This window comes from Lithobates pipiens, unplaced genomic scaffold (genome assembly GCF_037356315.1).
Source record: "Lithobates pipiens isolate NorthernLeopardFrog02 unplaced genomic scaffold, aLitPip1_a1.2 Scaffold_35, whole genome shotgun sequence".
NCBI classification, from domain to species: Eukaryota; Metazoa; Chordata; class Amphibia; order Anura; family Ranidae; genus Lithobates; species Lithobates pipiens.
Window position 1 is genome coordinate 11,783,612 of NW_027507811.1, and position 15,386 is coordinate 11,798,997.

The window sequence follows — 15,386 nt, forward strand, 5'->3', positions numbered from 1 at the left end:
GATATGGCCTGGGCATGGTTCCCTTCCTGGACAGGGTGGGGAATTGACCTAATGAAAAGATTAAATAATTACACTGGCATAATTGATGAGATTCTGGAGGAAAATTCTGATGACATAACCAAACTAAATCTAGAAACTAGGGCAATTAGGAAGCAACTAGAACTACATGAGTTGGCTATAGAAAGTATGAGTGCAGCCCTTACTGGCCTCTGTGAGACTACTGAGGATTATGAGTGCTGTACCTGGATTCATAATACCAGCATCGAAGTCCCAGACTACTATGACGTTATTGCCCAACACAGGGAAGAGGTAAATAAACTACAGAAAGAGGCAAGGAACATAGGAAAAAACTGGGATCCCTTCTCGAGCAGTTTTAGTTTTGGGGGATTAATATCTTGGCTCCGAAATGCTGCCATGACAATTGTCACTGTGATTCTCTTCATTCTATTTTTATATGCCTGTTATAAGATAATCAAATGTTTATGTAAAAAGGGAAACACGGTCGCTCCGAAGGATCTGAAACTCACTTCCATTGTTAAGGATCCAACGGTATGGTATAGAAACCAAGAGCACAAGGGTTCGGAGTATGAAGCCTGTGCTATTAAATTAGAAAAGGAATGATCATTATGTAAATCACAGAATGATCAAAGGAAGGATTATAAGGGAATACTTATTAAGGTTGCCAAAAGATATACGGTACTAGGTTAAAGGTCTAAGATAATATGCTTAGGCGTGCATTTCACTAAGTTCAGAATTAAGATGCAAGATGTTGACATATTAGGATGCATCTGTCTGCGGTAAGAGGTACAAAGCTAAGATAGGACTGGTTACGCAAGAATATGGTCAGTCAGCAGATGTTGAAATGACGAAATAACTATCAGAAGACTGTATTTCACCTTTGACTTAGATAATGTCATGAGTTTAAGAAAAATGTCGATGTATGTATGAATTACCTGATTGGTTAAACCACAGGGCTGTCCTTCTGCTCAAACTAAATAAAACTGTTGTGTGTGCTTCAATAGGCACATTCATTATTCACGTACAATAGTGTGTATGTGTAATGTTTTGTCCACCGGTGAAAGGGACCTCCGCCCTTCAATCCTAGCCTAGGCTACCAGGGGTTACTTACAGAAGACGAGCAACCTAACACCGAGTATGCACATCTGCGTACGCTCGGCGGCAAGGGGTTAATAAAACATTTGTTGTAACAAACATGTTTGTGTATAAATCCTATCGGTGATTGTTACCCGTCTACCTGATCATGGTGGGGGATGGTGTGAATGAATATCTGAGACTTGGATCAATATGGAAAAATTTGTTTTCAGGACATTCTTTCTACAAATGAAATTTTCCCTCTTTCTTCCTATTTGAATCTTCTACAATAAAGACATACATATTCCAATCCTCCCCATCCCCCACTACTAATAAAAGTCATATAATCCTTTAGTATAGACCGATGAGGTGAGAAGGTGATTGGTGGGAAAGGTGACCCACCAACAAAATGAAGACAATGTTCCGGCCCCGTAACTGGGGGAATGTTCTGATGCTGAAGGGGTAAATCTGCCTGTGTGGTGTAATAATTGCCCGTTGTAGACCATGTATGGTCAGGATGGTCATTATCATGTCTATTTATTGTCAGGGCTGTTTCTTTAGAGGAACAAATTACTAGAATTTTTCTCCAAAATTAAGGAAATGTTGCGGCCCCGTAGGTGGGGGAATGTTCTGACCCTGAAGGGGTTAATCTAGGTTTCCACACTATATATGTGTGTATCATCATCTGCTGGAGATAAAAGACGTCACAGCGACTATGGAGGAAGAGGACGGAACATGACGGGTGGGGTTACTGGGTGTAAATAGAAAATAAGATCTTATTACCTCCTTTTCTGCCATTTCCAGCAATGTCTCCTCTCTACTTCTTCCGGACTCACCTCTAACCAGGAACTTCCTGTCTGTACCTGACATCACTTCCTGTCTAGGTAGAAGTGAGATCACCACCTTGTGGAGCTCAGAGAAAATGCAGTGTCTCTAAGTATGACCACGACCTTGTTCTGTGCTGTGTGTGTACTGTACATCCTTATAGATGAGGTCACCTCCACTCCCACCAAGGTGGAGAGGAATATATTATATATATAATATTCTTAGATTGTAACGAGCCGAGCCATTCGATTCCTCCTGTATTGAATTGTATTGTAACTGTACTGTCTGCCCTCATATTGTAAAGCGCTGTGTAAACTGTCCGTGCTATACAACTACTTTATAATAATGATAATATCTTACGTTATCACCTCCTCTGCTGCCAGGTCCAACAATGTCTCCACTCTACTTCCTCCCGACTCGCCTCTCACCTGGAACTTCCTGTCTGTATGTGACCTCACTTCCTGTCTTACATAGAGACTTCCTGTCTGGGTAGAAGATCACCACCTTGTGGAGCTCAGAGGGACTGCAGCCCCGAGAAACACCTCGTAGTGTGAGCTCGGCCTTGTGCTGTGTGTGTGTATGTTCTCTATATCCTAATACACTTGTAGTGTATAAGGATATATAAGACAACATGTAGTGGCAGTGTTTGTTTGCCCTTTTCAATATGGCCGCTATGCTCTCTCTTTCACCAAGGATGAGGTAAGTGGGTGGAGAGAGAGACATGTGGCAGAAAGAGAACAGTGGATTGTTGCTGAGAGAGAACAGAATGTGTAAGTGCTGTTCCTCCTCACTGAGACATACATAGAGACTGTTAATGATTTCATGTTCCTGTCCGGAAAATACTTTATGTTGGACGGTTCACTGAATGATATTTCTTCAATACATGGACTTTCAAATACAAAGCTGTGTGGATTACCGTCTATGTGGAGATACATTTCTCAGTTGGGATTTCACTTGCTATTCACAAGCCCCAATTGAGTGGAGGCACTGCACATGTTAGAGATCCTGTCCTGATCACACAGATTATGGAGACTCTGCTCCTAAATACTCTACAGGAGGCGCCACCATATCTCAGGAGCCGCAGAGTGTGAAAAGAATAGCACTACACACTATATTGCCAAAATTATTGGGACACCTGCCTTTACACGCACATGAACTTTAACGGCATCCCAGTCTTAGTCCATAGCAGGGGAGGGTTGGCGGCCTTAGGCCTGGGGTCAAGTCCAGTCAAGTGGCCCATTGAACCACCTACCCATAAGCCATGGCCAGCTCCCAGCAGGACCCACAGGCCATGGCCACCAGGAGTCCAGGACCAATAGGCCATGGCCAGAAGGACCCACAGGCCATGGCCAGCTCCCAGCAGGACCCACAGGCCATAGCCAGCAGAACCAACAAGCCATGGCCAGCTCCCAGCAGGACCCACAGACCACGGCCAGCAGGACCCACAGGCCATGGCCAGCTCCCAGCAGGACCGGACTTACCATTGGGCTTGACAGGGCTCAAGCCCATGGGCCCCGCCCAATAGGGGCCCCGCTGAGATGCATAAGCGAGTGTACTCGGCTCTGCTCCTATTGACGACCAGTCCCACCCTATGATGGCCATAACACAGGGACTGGGTGTGACTGTGAGCCGAGCTGAGTACACTCGGCTACTCTCGGCTCCACTTGGGACTGAGAGAGGAACCAAGAGCCGCTGTAACAACATATTCGTTGACCCATCGCAGTTTGCAACGGAAGTGACATTACGTCGCCGCCATCTTGCTACACCCCACACTCATCCACAGTAAGGATACACTAAGAAAGCGAACATGTTGTTACACCCACGGGAGTTTTGCATTTTAGACGTATATTTATAACATTAAAGTTAGTATATAGTGAAATACAGTACTTACAACTCCGCCTGACTACTTAGATGTTGAATTTTAAAACTAGTGAACTTCTGTCAGATTAGCAAACCTGTGAGATGAGCAGGGTTGACGGTGCTTTTAAAATTCAAGATCTAAGTAGTCAGACAGGGTTCTAAGTCCCGTATTTCACTATATAAACTGACTTTAGTGTTATAAATACGTATAAAATGTAAAACTCCAGCGGGTGTAACAACATGTCCGCTTTCCCCCTTCTTAGTGTATCTGTACTGTGGACGAGTGTGGGGTGTACCAAGATGGTGGCGACGGAACGTCACTTCTGTAGCAAACTGCGATGTGTCGTTACACCGCCGAGAGGACCCGAGAGCCATTTTTAAACTTCAATGCTGCAATGACACTGGACAAGGCTGCCGATGGATGGGCAAGGCTTCAGATGGACACTGATAAGGCTGCATTGATGGGCATTTAAATGTAAGTTTTTTCCTTAAACTTCCCTCCTAAAAGTTTTTTTCCTTAAAATTCCCTCCTAAACTTTGGGTTTATGTTATACGCCGGCGCATGTTATACACTGATAAATACGGTAATGCATAGAAGGTAGGGCCCAAAAGTGACTCAAGCCCAGGGGCCCCCACCACCCTAAGTCCTGCCCTGCCCACAGGTCATGGCCAGCAGAACCAACAGCCCATGGCTAGCTCCCAGCAGGACCCACAGGCCATGGCCACCAGGAGTCCAGGACCAATAGGCCATGGCCAGCTCCCAGCAGGACCCACAGGCCATGGCCAGCTCCCTGCAGGAACCACAGGCCATGGGCAGCAGAACCAACAGGCCATGGCCAGCAGAACCAACAGGCCATGGCCAGCTCCCAGCAGGACCCACAGGCCATAGCCAACAGGCCATGGCCAGCTCCCAGCAGGACCCACAGGCCATAGCCAACAGGCCATGGCCAGCTCCCAGCAGAACCCACAGGCCATGGCCAGCTCCCAGCAGGACCCACAGGCTATGGCCAGCTCCCAGCAGGACCCACAGGCTATGGCCAGCAGGACCAACAGGCCATGGCCAGCTCCCAGCAGGACCCACAGGCCATAGCCAACAGGCCATGGTAAGCTCCCAGCAGAACCCACAGGCCATGGCCAGCTCCCAGCAGGACCCACAGGCCATAGCCAACAGGCCATGGCCAGCTCCCAGCAGGACCCACAGGCCATAGCCAACAGGCCATGGCCAGCTCCCAGCAGAACCCACAGGCCATAGCCAACAGGCCATGGCCAGCTCCCAGCAGAACCCACAGGCCATAGCCAACAGGCCATGGCCAGCTCCCAGCAGAACCCACAGGCCATGACCAGCTCTCAGTAGGACCCACAGGCCATGGCTAGCTCTCAGCAGGACCCACAGGCCATGGCCAGCTCCCAGTAGGACCCACAGGCCATGGCCAGCTCCCAGTAGGACCCACAGGCCATGGCTAGCAGAACCAACAGCCCATGGCCAGCTCCCAGCAGGACCCACAGACCACGGCCAGCAGGACCAACAGGCCAGGTTGTGCTTATTAAGGAAAGTTTTCCTGCACAGTATTTGTAATTAACTAATTTGTAACGATGATATTTTTAAGATACAATTTCAATCCATTATGACCACAGTCTAAAAAAGACATGCAATCATACAAAAATAGTTATATATATTGGTTGACATAAGCAAACGTTACATAAAAAAATTAAAATACCGATTGCGTTACATAAAATCTTGAATGTCAATTGAAACACCCGCTAAGTTGGAGTGTAGTACCTTTGATGTGATACAACAGTGATAAACTTCCCTGTAGAATCAATAACCTTGTAAAATGACCATTAGACAGAGAGTCTATATTTCACAAATTCAACTGGGGGAATCCATAGTGGAGAAGGATCTGGGGGTTTTGGTAGACCATAAGCTCAATAACAACATGCAATGCCAAGCTGCTGTTTCCAAAGCGAGCAGAGTCCTTTCCTGTATAAGAGAGGTATGGACTCCAGAGAGAGAGATATCATTTTGCCCCTGTTCAAATCATTAGTAAGACCTCACCTGGAATATGCCGTTCAGTTTTGGGCACCAGTTCTCAAAAGGGATATCGGGGAACTGGAAAAAGTGCAGAGAAGGGCAACCAAACTGATAAGAGGCATGGAGGAACTCAGCTATGAGGAGAGATTAGAGGAACTAAATTTATTCACTCTTGAGAAGAGGAGATTAAGGGGGGATATGATCAACATGTTCAAATACATTAGGGGTCCATATAGTGAACTTGGTGTTGAGTTGTTCTCTGTACGGTCAACCCAGAGGACACGGGGGCACTCTTTACGTCTAGAGGAAAAGAGATTTCATCTTCAAGTACGGAAAGGTTTCTTCACAGTTAGAGCTGTGAAAATGTGGAATAGACTCCCCGCCAGAGATGGTTCTGGCCAGTTCAGTAGATTGCTTTAAGAAAGGCCTGGATACTTTCCTGATGGTACATAATGTAACTAGGTACTAACATAGGTAAAGTTGATCCAGGGAAAATCCGATCGCCTATTGGGGGATCAGGAAGGAATTTTTTTCCCCTGCTGTAGCAAATTGGAGCATGCTCTGCTGGGGTTTTTTTTCGCCTTCCTCTGGATCAATTGTGGGCATAAAATTGGGTATCTGGATTGTACGATTATTTTTTATTTTATTTATTTGTTTTTAAGGTTGAACTGGATGGACTTGTGTCTTTTTTCAACCTGACTAACTATGTAACTATGTAACTATGTAACCGTTACTATACTGCAGGTAAGTAAGTGGTTAACAGCGTGAAATAAAATGGGACGTTTATTATCTCATAAAATGGAAACTATTCAAAATGAAAAATATATTGAAAATGTAGTCTTTAGAGGAAAATCTACAAGGCGGTTATTGATTCGGGAGAAAAATGATCAGTTGTATAAAACTCAATAGAACACAAATGAATATCAGATAAAATCACCACGACATAATTACCCGTTCCAAAGCGGCTACTGGTCTGAATTGCTGGTTACCAGAGTTTTTAGAATGGCTGCCGTGGCTTTCAAGATGGATACTCTTAAAGCCCTTGTACACACGGTCGGAGATTCCGACAACCAAATCCGTTATTCCGACGGATTAATTCCGGAAGAGGTCCGGAAGTGATGTTGCATACACACGGTCGGACAAAGTTGTCGGAAAATCCGATTGTACAGAACGTGATGACGTTATTTCGTTACGACGGGACTACGTTCAGGCTAGTAGCCAATAGCTTTGGTCTAGGAATTTGATCTGAGCATGCGTGGCACTTTGTCCGTCGGAGTAGGCTACACATGATCAGAGTATGTCCGATAGGAGCATTTTGTCGGAAAATTTTACTGGCAAGTTGGAGGACCACACACAGTCAGAATATCCGACAAAACGGTCCGATAGGACACATTCCATCGGAATCTCCGACCGTGTGTACAAGGCCGAAGAGGAATTACTTCTTGCAACCTCCGAGTTCCAAAACAAAGTGTTCAGGAATCTCCATGAATGTAAAAGTGTGAGCAGATGAATGGTGTCTGTGTCTATGATTGATGGTAATCAGGTGTTTCTGAATGTTCTTGAGTGTGAGTGTCCCTTCATGGCATCTCTCTTGCTTCTAAATACCATCTCCGACAATAAGATCATAAAAATTATAGTAGGCTCAGCGCAACAGGAATGTCTTCTTTTCTATTGGTTAAGAAAAATCGAATTTATTTGATGAATTTCAGGTAATATCACCTTCAACCACTAGGCGTGTCCGAGAGCAGAAAAATTTGTTCTGAACTATCTTTTAACCTCCCTGGTGGTATTCCCCGAGTCTGGCTCGGGGTGGAATTTCACAACCAAAAGCGGTAACCCCGAGCCAAACTCAGGATCGCATCGCAGGATCCAGGATGAGCTTCCTTACCTTGTCCCCTGGATCCAGCAAGGTCTCCCCGCGGTGTGAGCGGCTTGATTCATCAGGGAGCCAGGCTCCGTTCCCTGCGAACATTGCGACGGACGGGGACGGAGAACGGCGCCAAATTCAGCTATTTTGCCGAGCTCACCTATTTTGCTTTAAATGGGTCCAAGAGGGTAACAGTTCAACTATTGCACAACCTCTGTTCTGAGGCCTGCTTGAAATTTAACATTTCCATCAGAATATAATAAACTTATTATTTCTTCTTCTTCTTCATAATTACAACTACCCAAAGACCATGGGCAACTCCCAGCAGGACCCACAGGCCATAGCCAACAGGCCATGGCCAACTCCCAGCAGAACCCACAGGCCATGGCCAGCTCCCAGCAGGACCCACAGGCCATAGCCAACAGGCCATGGCCAGCTCCCAGCAGGACCCACAGGCTATGGCCAGCAGGACCAACAGGCCATGGCCAGCTCCCAGCAGGACCCACAGGCCATAGCCAACAGGCCATGGTAAGCTCCCAGCAGAACCCACAGGCCATGGCCAGCTCCCAGCAGGACCCACAGGCCATAGCCAACAGGCCATGGCCAGCTCCCAGCAGAACCCACAGGCCATGGCCAGCTCTCAGCAGGACCCACAGGCTATGGCCAGCAGGACCCACAGGCCATGGCCAGCTCCCAGCAGGACCCACAGGCCATGGCCAGCTCCCAGCAGAACCCACAGGCCATGGCCAGCTCTCAGCAGGACCCACAGGCCATGGCCAGCTCTCAGCAGGACCCACAGGCCATGGCCAGCTCTCAGCAGGACCCACAGGCCACAGCCAACAGGCCATGGCCAGCTCCCAGCAGAAGCTACAGGCCATGGCCAGCTCTCAGCAGGACCCACAGGCCATGGCCAGCTCCCAGCAGGACCCACAGGCCACAGCCAACAGGCCATGGCCAGCTCCCAGCAGAACCCACAGGCCATGGCCAGCTCTCAGCAGGACCCACAGGCCATGGCCAGCTCCCAGCAGGACCCACAGGCCACAGCCAACAGGCCATGGCCAGCTCCCAGCAGAACCCACAGGCCATGGCCAGCTCCCAGCAGGACCCACAGGCTATGGCCAGCAGGACCCACAGGCCATGGCCAGCTCCCAGCAGGACCCACAGGCCATAGCCAACAGGCCATGGCCAGCTCCCAGCAGAACCCACAGGCCATGGCCAACTCTCAGCAGGACCCACAGGCCATGGCCAGCTCTCAGCAGGATCCACAGGCCATGGCCAGCTCTCAGCAGGACCCACAGGCCATGGCCAGCTCTCAGCAGGACCCACAGGCCACAGCCAGCTCTCAGCAGGACCCACAGGCCACAGCCAACAGGCCATGGCCAGCTCCCAGCAGAAGCTACAGGCCATGGCCAGCTCTCAGCAGGACCCACAGGCCATGGCCAGCTCCCAGCAGGACCCACAGGCCACAGCCAACAGGCCATGGCCAGCTCCCAGCAGAACCCACAGGCCATGGCCAGCTCCCAGCAGGACCCACAGGCCACAGCCAACAGGCCATGGCCAGCTCCCAGCAGGACCCACAGGCCATGGCCAGCTCCCAGCAGGACCCACAGGCTATGGCCAGCAGGACCCACAGGCCATGGCCAGCTCCCAGCAGGACCCACAGGCCATAGCCAACAGGCCATGGCCAGCTCCCAGCAGAACCCACAGGCCATGGCCAACTCTCAGCAGGACCCACAGGCCATGGCCAACTCTCAGCAGGACCCACAGGCCATGGCCAACTCTCAGCAGGACCCACAGGCCATGGCCAACTCTCAGCAGGACCCACAGGCCATGGCCAACTCTCAGCAGGACCCACAGGCCATGGCCAGCTCCCAGCAGGACCCACAGACCATAGCCAACAGGCCATGGCCAGCTCCCAGCAGGACCCACAGGCTATGGCCAGCAGGACCCACAGGCCATGGCCAGCTCCCAGCAGGACACACAGGCTATGGCCAACAGGACCCACAGGCCATAGCCAACAGGCCATGGCCAGCTCCCAGCAGGACCCACAGGCCATAGCCAACAGGCCATGGTAAGCTCCCAGCAGGACCCACAGGCCATGGCCAGCTCCCAGCAGGACCCACAGGCCATAGCCAACAGGCCATGGCCAGCTCCCAGCAGAACCCACAGGCCATAGCCAGCTCTCAGCAGGACCCACAGGCTATGGCCAGCAGGACCCACAGGCCATGGCCAGCTCCCAGCAGGACCCACAGGCCATAGCCAACAGGCCATGGCCAGCTCCCAGCAGAACCCACAGGCCATGGCCAGCTCTCAGCAGGACCCACAGGCCATGGCCAGCTCCCAGCAGGACCCACAGGCCATGGCCAGCTCCCAGCAGGACCCACAGGCCATGGCCAGCTCCCAGCAGGACCCACAGGCCATGGCCAGCTCCCAGCAGGACCCACAGGCCATAGCCAACAGGACCCACAGGCCATAGCCAACAGGCCATGGCCAGCTCCCAGCAGGACCCACAGGCTATGGCCAGCAGGACCCACAGGCCATAGCCAACAGGCCATGGCCAGCTCCCAGCAGGACCCACAGGCCATAGCCAACAGGCCATGGTAAGCTCCCAGCAGGACCCACAGGCCATGGCCAGCTCCCAGCAGGACCCACAGGCCATGGCCAGCTCCCAGCAGGACCCACAGGCCATAGCCAACAGGACCCACAGGCCATAGCCAACAGGCCATGGCCAGCTCCCAGCAGGACCCACAGGCTATGGCCAGCAGGACCCACAGGCCATAGCCAACAGGCCATGGTAAGCTCCCAGCAGGACCCACAGGCCATGGCCAGCTCCCAGCAGGACCCACAGGCCATAGCCAACAGGCCATGGCCAGCTCCCAGCAGGACCCACAGGCCATGGTAAGCTCCCAGCAGGACTTACAGGCCATGGCCAGCACAGGACCTGACAGCCAGACAGTGTTGAGGGCTATTTTGAGGTTACTGGGTGGGCAGGGCACTGGGGCAGGGTAAATGGGGTGTATGGGGGGGGTCAGCTGGGGGTGTCAGGGTCTCTCACCTCAGCGATGCCGGTGGTAACTCAGCCTCCTGGGGGGGGTGATGACGACTTCAAGTCCAGCCAGCAACCAGCCTGAGACAGTCACAGACATCTCAAACTGCAAAAACTAATTTCAGGGAGGTGAGGCTTTGCGCCACAGCCTTACCAGTTCCAATTAAATGCAGCCTATCAGTGTCCATTTGTGCCACCTCATCAGTGCAGCCTATCAGCGTGCTTCAGTGCCACCTTATCAGTGCCTACCAGTGCAGCCCATCAGTATCCACCAGTGCAGGATATCCGTGTCCATCAGTGCCCACCAGTTCAGCCTATTAGTGCCATCTCATCAGTGTCCACCAGCGCAACCTCAGCATCCACCAGCGGAGCGCTCTCAGCTCCGTCCCGCCCCCTGGCCACAGACAGAAGGCAGAGCAGCCTGAGCATCCGTACTCCATTCGGCTGCTCTGTCTTCTGACCCAGCTGGGATATCGCCCAGTGCTCGCGGGTGTCCAGGAGCCCGCAGCCAAATGCGGGAGACTTGGGATGTCTGCAGTCATGTGACGTGCGTGACCCGCCATGTGCCCCACCTCTGAAGAGTCAGTCTTCGGGAGTTGTAGTTTCTGGCTGCTGTGCGCCGCTGCTCAGTTCTCTCCACCCACCCAGGAACTTGAGCGCGGTCCGGATTACAACTCCCGGAATGCAGCGAGGGAGCAACACAGCCAATCGGTCAAATCCCTGAACAAATGTCAGCAGCCGTTTTGAATATACGTTAGTCAGCCTGGTGGGAATTTTCCACCCTGTCCCACGGCCCAGACCCACCGTTTGCAGCTATAACAGCTTCAACTCTTCTGGGAAGGCCGTCCACAAGTTTTAGGAGTGTGTCTATGGGAAGGTTTCACCATTCTTCCAGAAGCACATTTGTGAGGTCAGGCACTGATGTTGGACGAGAAGGCCTGGCTCTCAGTCTCCGCTCCAATTCATCCCAAAGGGTGGGGCCAACTCAATATTGAACCCTACGGGCTAAGACTGGGGTGCCATTAAAGTTCATATGCGTGTACCACATAATTCCACATTATGGCCACTAGATGGAGCCAATGATCATAGGAAATCACTTTATGAAATAAAATACGACCAGAATTTGTCATAGTACGGTGAATGCTCGTCACACTCGGTCAACAATTTTATTTAAACTACACCTGTAAATGTTTATTACATATAGATAGTCTGGTTAAAAAAAAAGACACAAGTCCATCTAGTTCAATCAATAGAAAAAAAAAAAAAGTTTCCACCATAAAATGTACCAATGAGAGGTAATGACTCCATTTTTATTTTTCTCCTGCTATCAATGGCCGACACGGGACAACACTTCATCCATGTCTTTGGTGATCTCTGATCTCCTTATCAACTGTTTCTTCCATGATGAAGATCAGCCATGGAGTATATCTGAGGTGTATATCAGGGTGTGCTTCTTCCCCACATGTCCAGCGACATTCATATACAAGACATTTCCCGCACTCACTAATACACCTCGAGGGTTATGTGGGACCCCCTGATGTACAGGAAGACAGGACTTCAATGAGGAATATTTCCCTCACTCAGGACAGGAATGTGACTTCTCCCCCATGTGAGATCTCTGATGTGTGTAAAGATTGGACTTCTGTGAAAAACATTTCCCACACCCAGGGCAAGAATATGGCTTCTCCCCCGTGTGCGATCTCTGATGAGAGGAAAGATGTGAATTCCGCAAAAAACATTTCCCGCACACAGGACAAGAATACGGCTTCTCACCCGTGTGTGATTTCTGATGAGAGGAAAGACTGGACTTAACTGAAAAACATTTCCCGCACTCTGGACAGGAATAAGGCTTCTCACCCGTGTGTGATTTCTGATGATAGGAAAGACTGGACTTATCTGAAAAACATTTCCTGCACTCTGGACAGGAATAAGGCTTCTCACCCGTGTGCGACATATGATGTGTGTCAAGATTCGACTTAACTGAAAAACATTTCCCGCACTCAGGACAGGAATACGGCTTCTCACCTGTGTGAGATCTCTGATGTCTGACAAGTTTTGATTTTTGTATAAAACATTTCCCGCACTCAGGGCAGGAATGTGGCTTCTCACCGGTGTGCAACCTCTGATGTTCATCAAGATTCGACTTAACTGAAAAACATTTTCCGCACTCAGGACAGGAATACGGCTTCTCACCTGTGTGCGACCTCTGATGTCTGAGAAGAAGAGACTTTCTTGAAAAACATTTCCCACACTCAGAACATGAATACGGCTTCTCACCCGTGTGAGAAATCTGATGTCTGACAAGTTCTGCTTTCGCTACAAAACATTTTCCGCACTCAGAACAGGAATACGGCTTCTCACCCCTGTGAGACTTCTGATGTCTATCAAGATGCGACTTACTTGAAAAACATTTCCCGCACTCAGAACAGGAATATAGCTTCTCACCCGTGTGAGACATCTGATGTCTATCAAGATGCGACTTACTTGAAAAACATTTCCCGCACTCAGAACAGGAATGTGGCTTTTCACCTGTATGAATTTTTTTATGCATATTAAGACTAGAGTTAGAATTGTAACACTTCCCGCACTTAGTATAGGAAAACCTCTTATCTGTCAGAAGGACGGCACCGTCCCGCACAGTCTGAGGTTCCTCGGGATAAGAGGAATACGATGGTCCAGCACCGTCCCGCACAGTCTGAGGTTCCTCGGGATAAGAGGAATACGATGGTCCGGCACCGTCCCGCACAGTCTGAGGTTCCTCAGGATAAGAGGAATACGATGGTCCGGCACCGTCCCGCACAGTCTGAGGTTCCTCGGGATAAGAGGAATACGATGGTCCGGCACCGTCCCGCACAGTCTGAGGTTCCTCGGGATAAGAGGAATACGATGGTCCGGCACCATCCCGCACAGTCTGAGGTTCCTCGGGATAAGAGGAATACGATGGTCCGGCACCGTCCCGCACAGTCTGAGGTTCCTCAGGATAAGAGGAATACGATGGTCCGGCACCGTCCCGCACAGTCTGAGGTTCCTCGGGATAAGAGGAATACGATGGTCCGGCACCGTCCCGCACAGTCTGAGGTTCCTCAGGATAAGAGGAATACGATGGTCCGGCACCGTCCCTCACAGTCTGAGGTTCCTCAGGATAAGAGGAATACGATGGTCCGGCACCGTCCCGCACAGTCTGAGGTTCCTCAGGATAAGAGGAATACGATGGTCCGGCACCGTCCCGCACAGTCTGAGGTTCCTCGGGATAAGAGGAATACGATGGTCCGGCACCGTCCCGCACAGTCTGAGGTTCCTCAGGATAAGAGGAATACGATGGTCCAGCACCGTCCCGCACAGTCTGAGGTTCCTCGGGATAAGAGGAATACGATGGTCCGGCACCGTCCCGCACAGTCTGAGGTTCCTCAGGATAAGAGGAATACGATGGTCCAGCACCGTCCCGCACAGTCTGAGGTTCCTCGGGATAAGAGGAATACGATGGTCCGGCACCGTCCCGCACAGTCTGAGGTTCCTCAGGATAAGAGGAATACGATGGTCCGGCACCGTCCCGCACAGTCTGAGGTTCCTCGGGATAAGAGGAATACGATGGTCCGGCACCGTCCCGCACAGTCTGAGGTTCCTCGGGATAAGAGGAATACGATGGTCCGGCACCATCCCGCACAGTCTGAGGTTCCTCGGGATAAGAGGAATACGATGGTCCGGCACCGTCCCGCACAGTCTGAGGTTCCTCAGGATAAGAGGAATACGATGGTCCGGCACCGTCCCGCACAGTCTGAGGTTCCTCGGGATAAGAGGAATACGATGGTCCGGTACCGTCCCGCACAGTCTGAGGTTCCTCAGGATAAGAGGAATACGATGGTCCGGCACCGTCCCGCACAGTCTGAGGTTCCTCAGGATAAGAGGAATACGATGGTCCGGCACTGTCCCGCACAGTCTGAGGTTCCTCAGGATAAGAGGAATACGATGGTCCGGCACCGTCCCTCACAGTCTGAGGTTCCTCGGGATAAGAGGAATACGATGGTCCGGCACCGTCCCTCACAGTCTGAGGTTCCTCGGGATAAGAGGAATACGATGGTCCGGCACCATCCCGCACAGTCTGAGGTTCCTCAGGATAAGAGGAATACGATGGTCCGGCACCGTCCCGCACAGTCTGAGGTTCCTCAGGATAAGAGGAATACGATGGCCCGGCACCGTCCCGCACAGTCTGAGGTTCCTCAGGATAAGAGGAATACGATGGTCCGGCCCCGTCCCGCACAGTCTGAGGTTCCTCAGGATAAGAGGAATACGATGGTCCATCTACACTGTGTGGTGCCGGATGGACATTTGAGGTAGTCGGGTTTTCTCCTGGACTATACTGTGTGATGTCCTCATCTTCTACTTTACAGTCTGGAGACAAAGTGAGACAATCCTCTGAGGTTTTCCTCATCTCCCGTCCATCTACTAAAATACAAATACAAAGATTATTACTAGACATCAGCTGATTGGTTCCCCTAAACCAGGACTCCGCCCACATCAGGCAGCTTTGTCTCTGAGGAACATACCTGGTAAATGATTTCCCTTCACCTCCAATTAGATCACTTCTCCATTTATAGACTCAGACAGTGCAAACTTTATTTCATAATCTGGACCAATCAGTGAGCAGTATGGGTGGAGGAATGGAT

General features: G+C 50.8%; 1 protein-coding gene across 1 annotated transcript in view; it reads right to left on the reverse strand.

Moving 5' to 3' along the window:
• LOC143955491 (uncharacterized) overlaps positions 1 to 15,386 on the reverse strand; it is a 75,487-nt gene that overhangs the window by 22,948 nt on the left and 37,153 nt on the right. Inside the window, exon 8 of the mRNA XM_077465529.1 lies at positions 12,363 to 15,165. Within this exon, the coding sequence (XP_077321655.1) occupies positions 12,363 to 15,165 (2,803 nt within the window). The remainder of the gene's footprint in view (positions 1 to 12,362; positions 15,166 to 15,386) is intronic.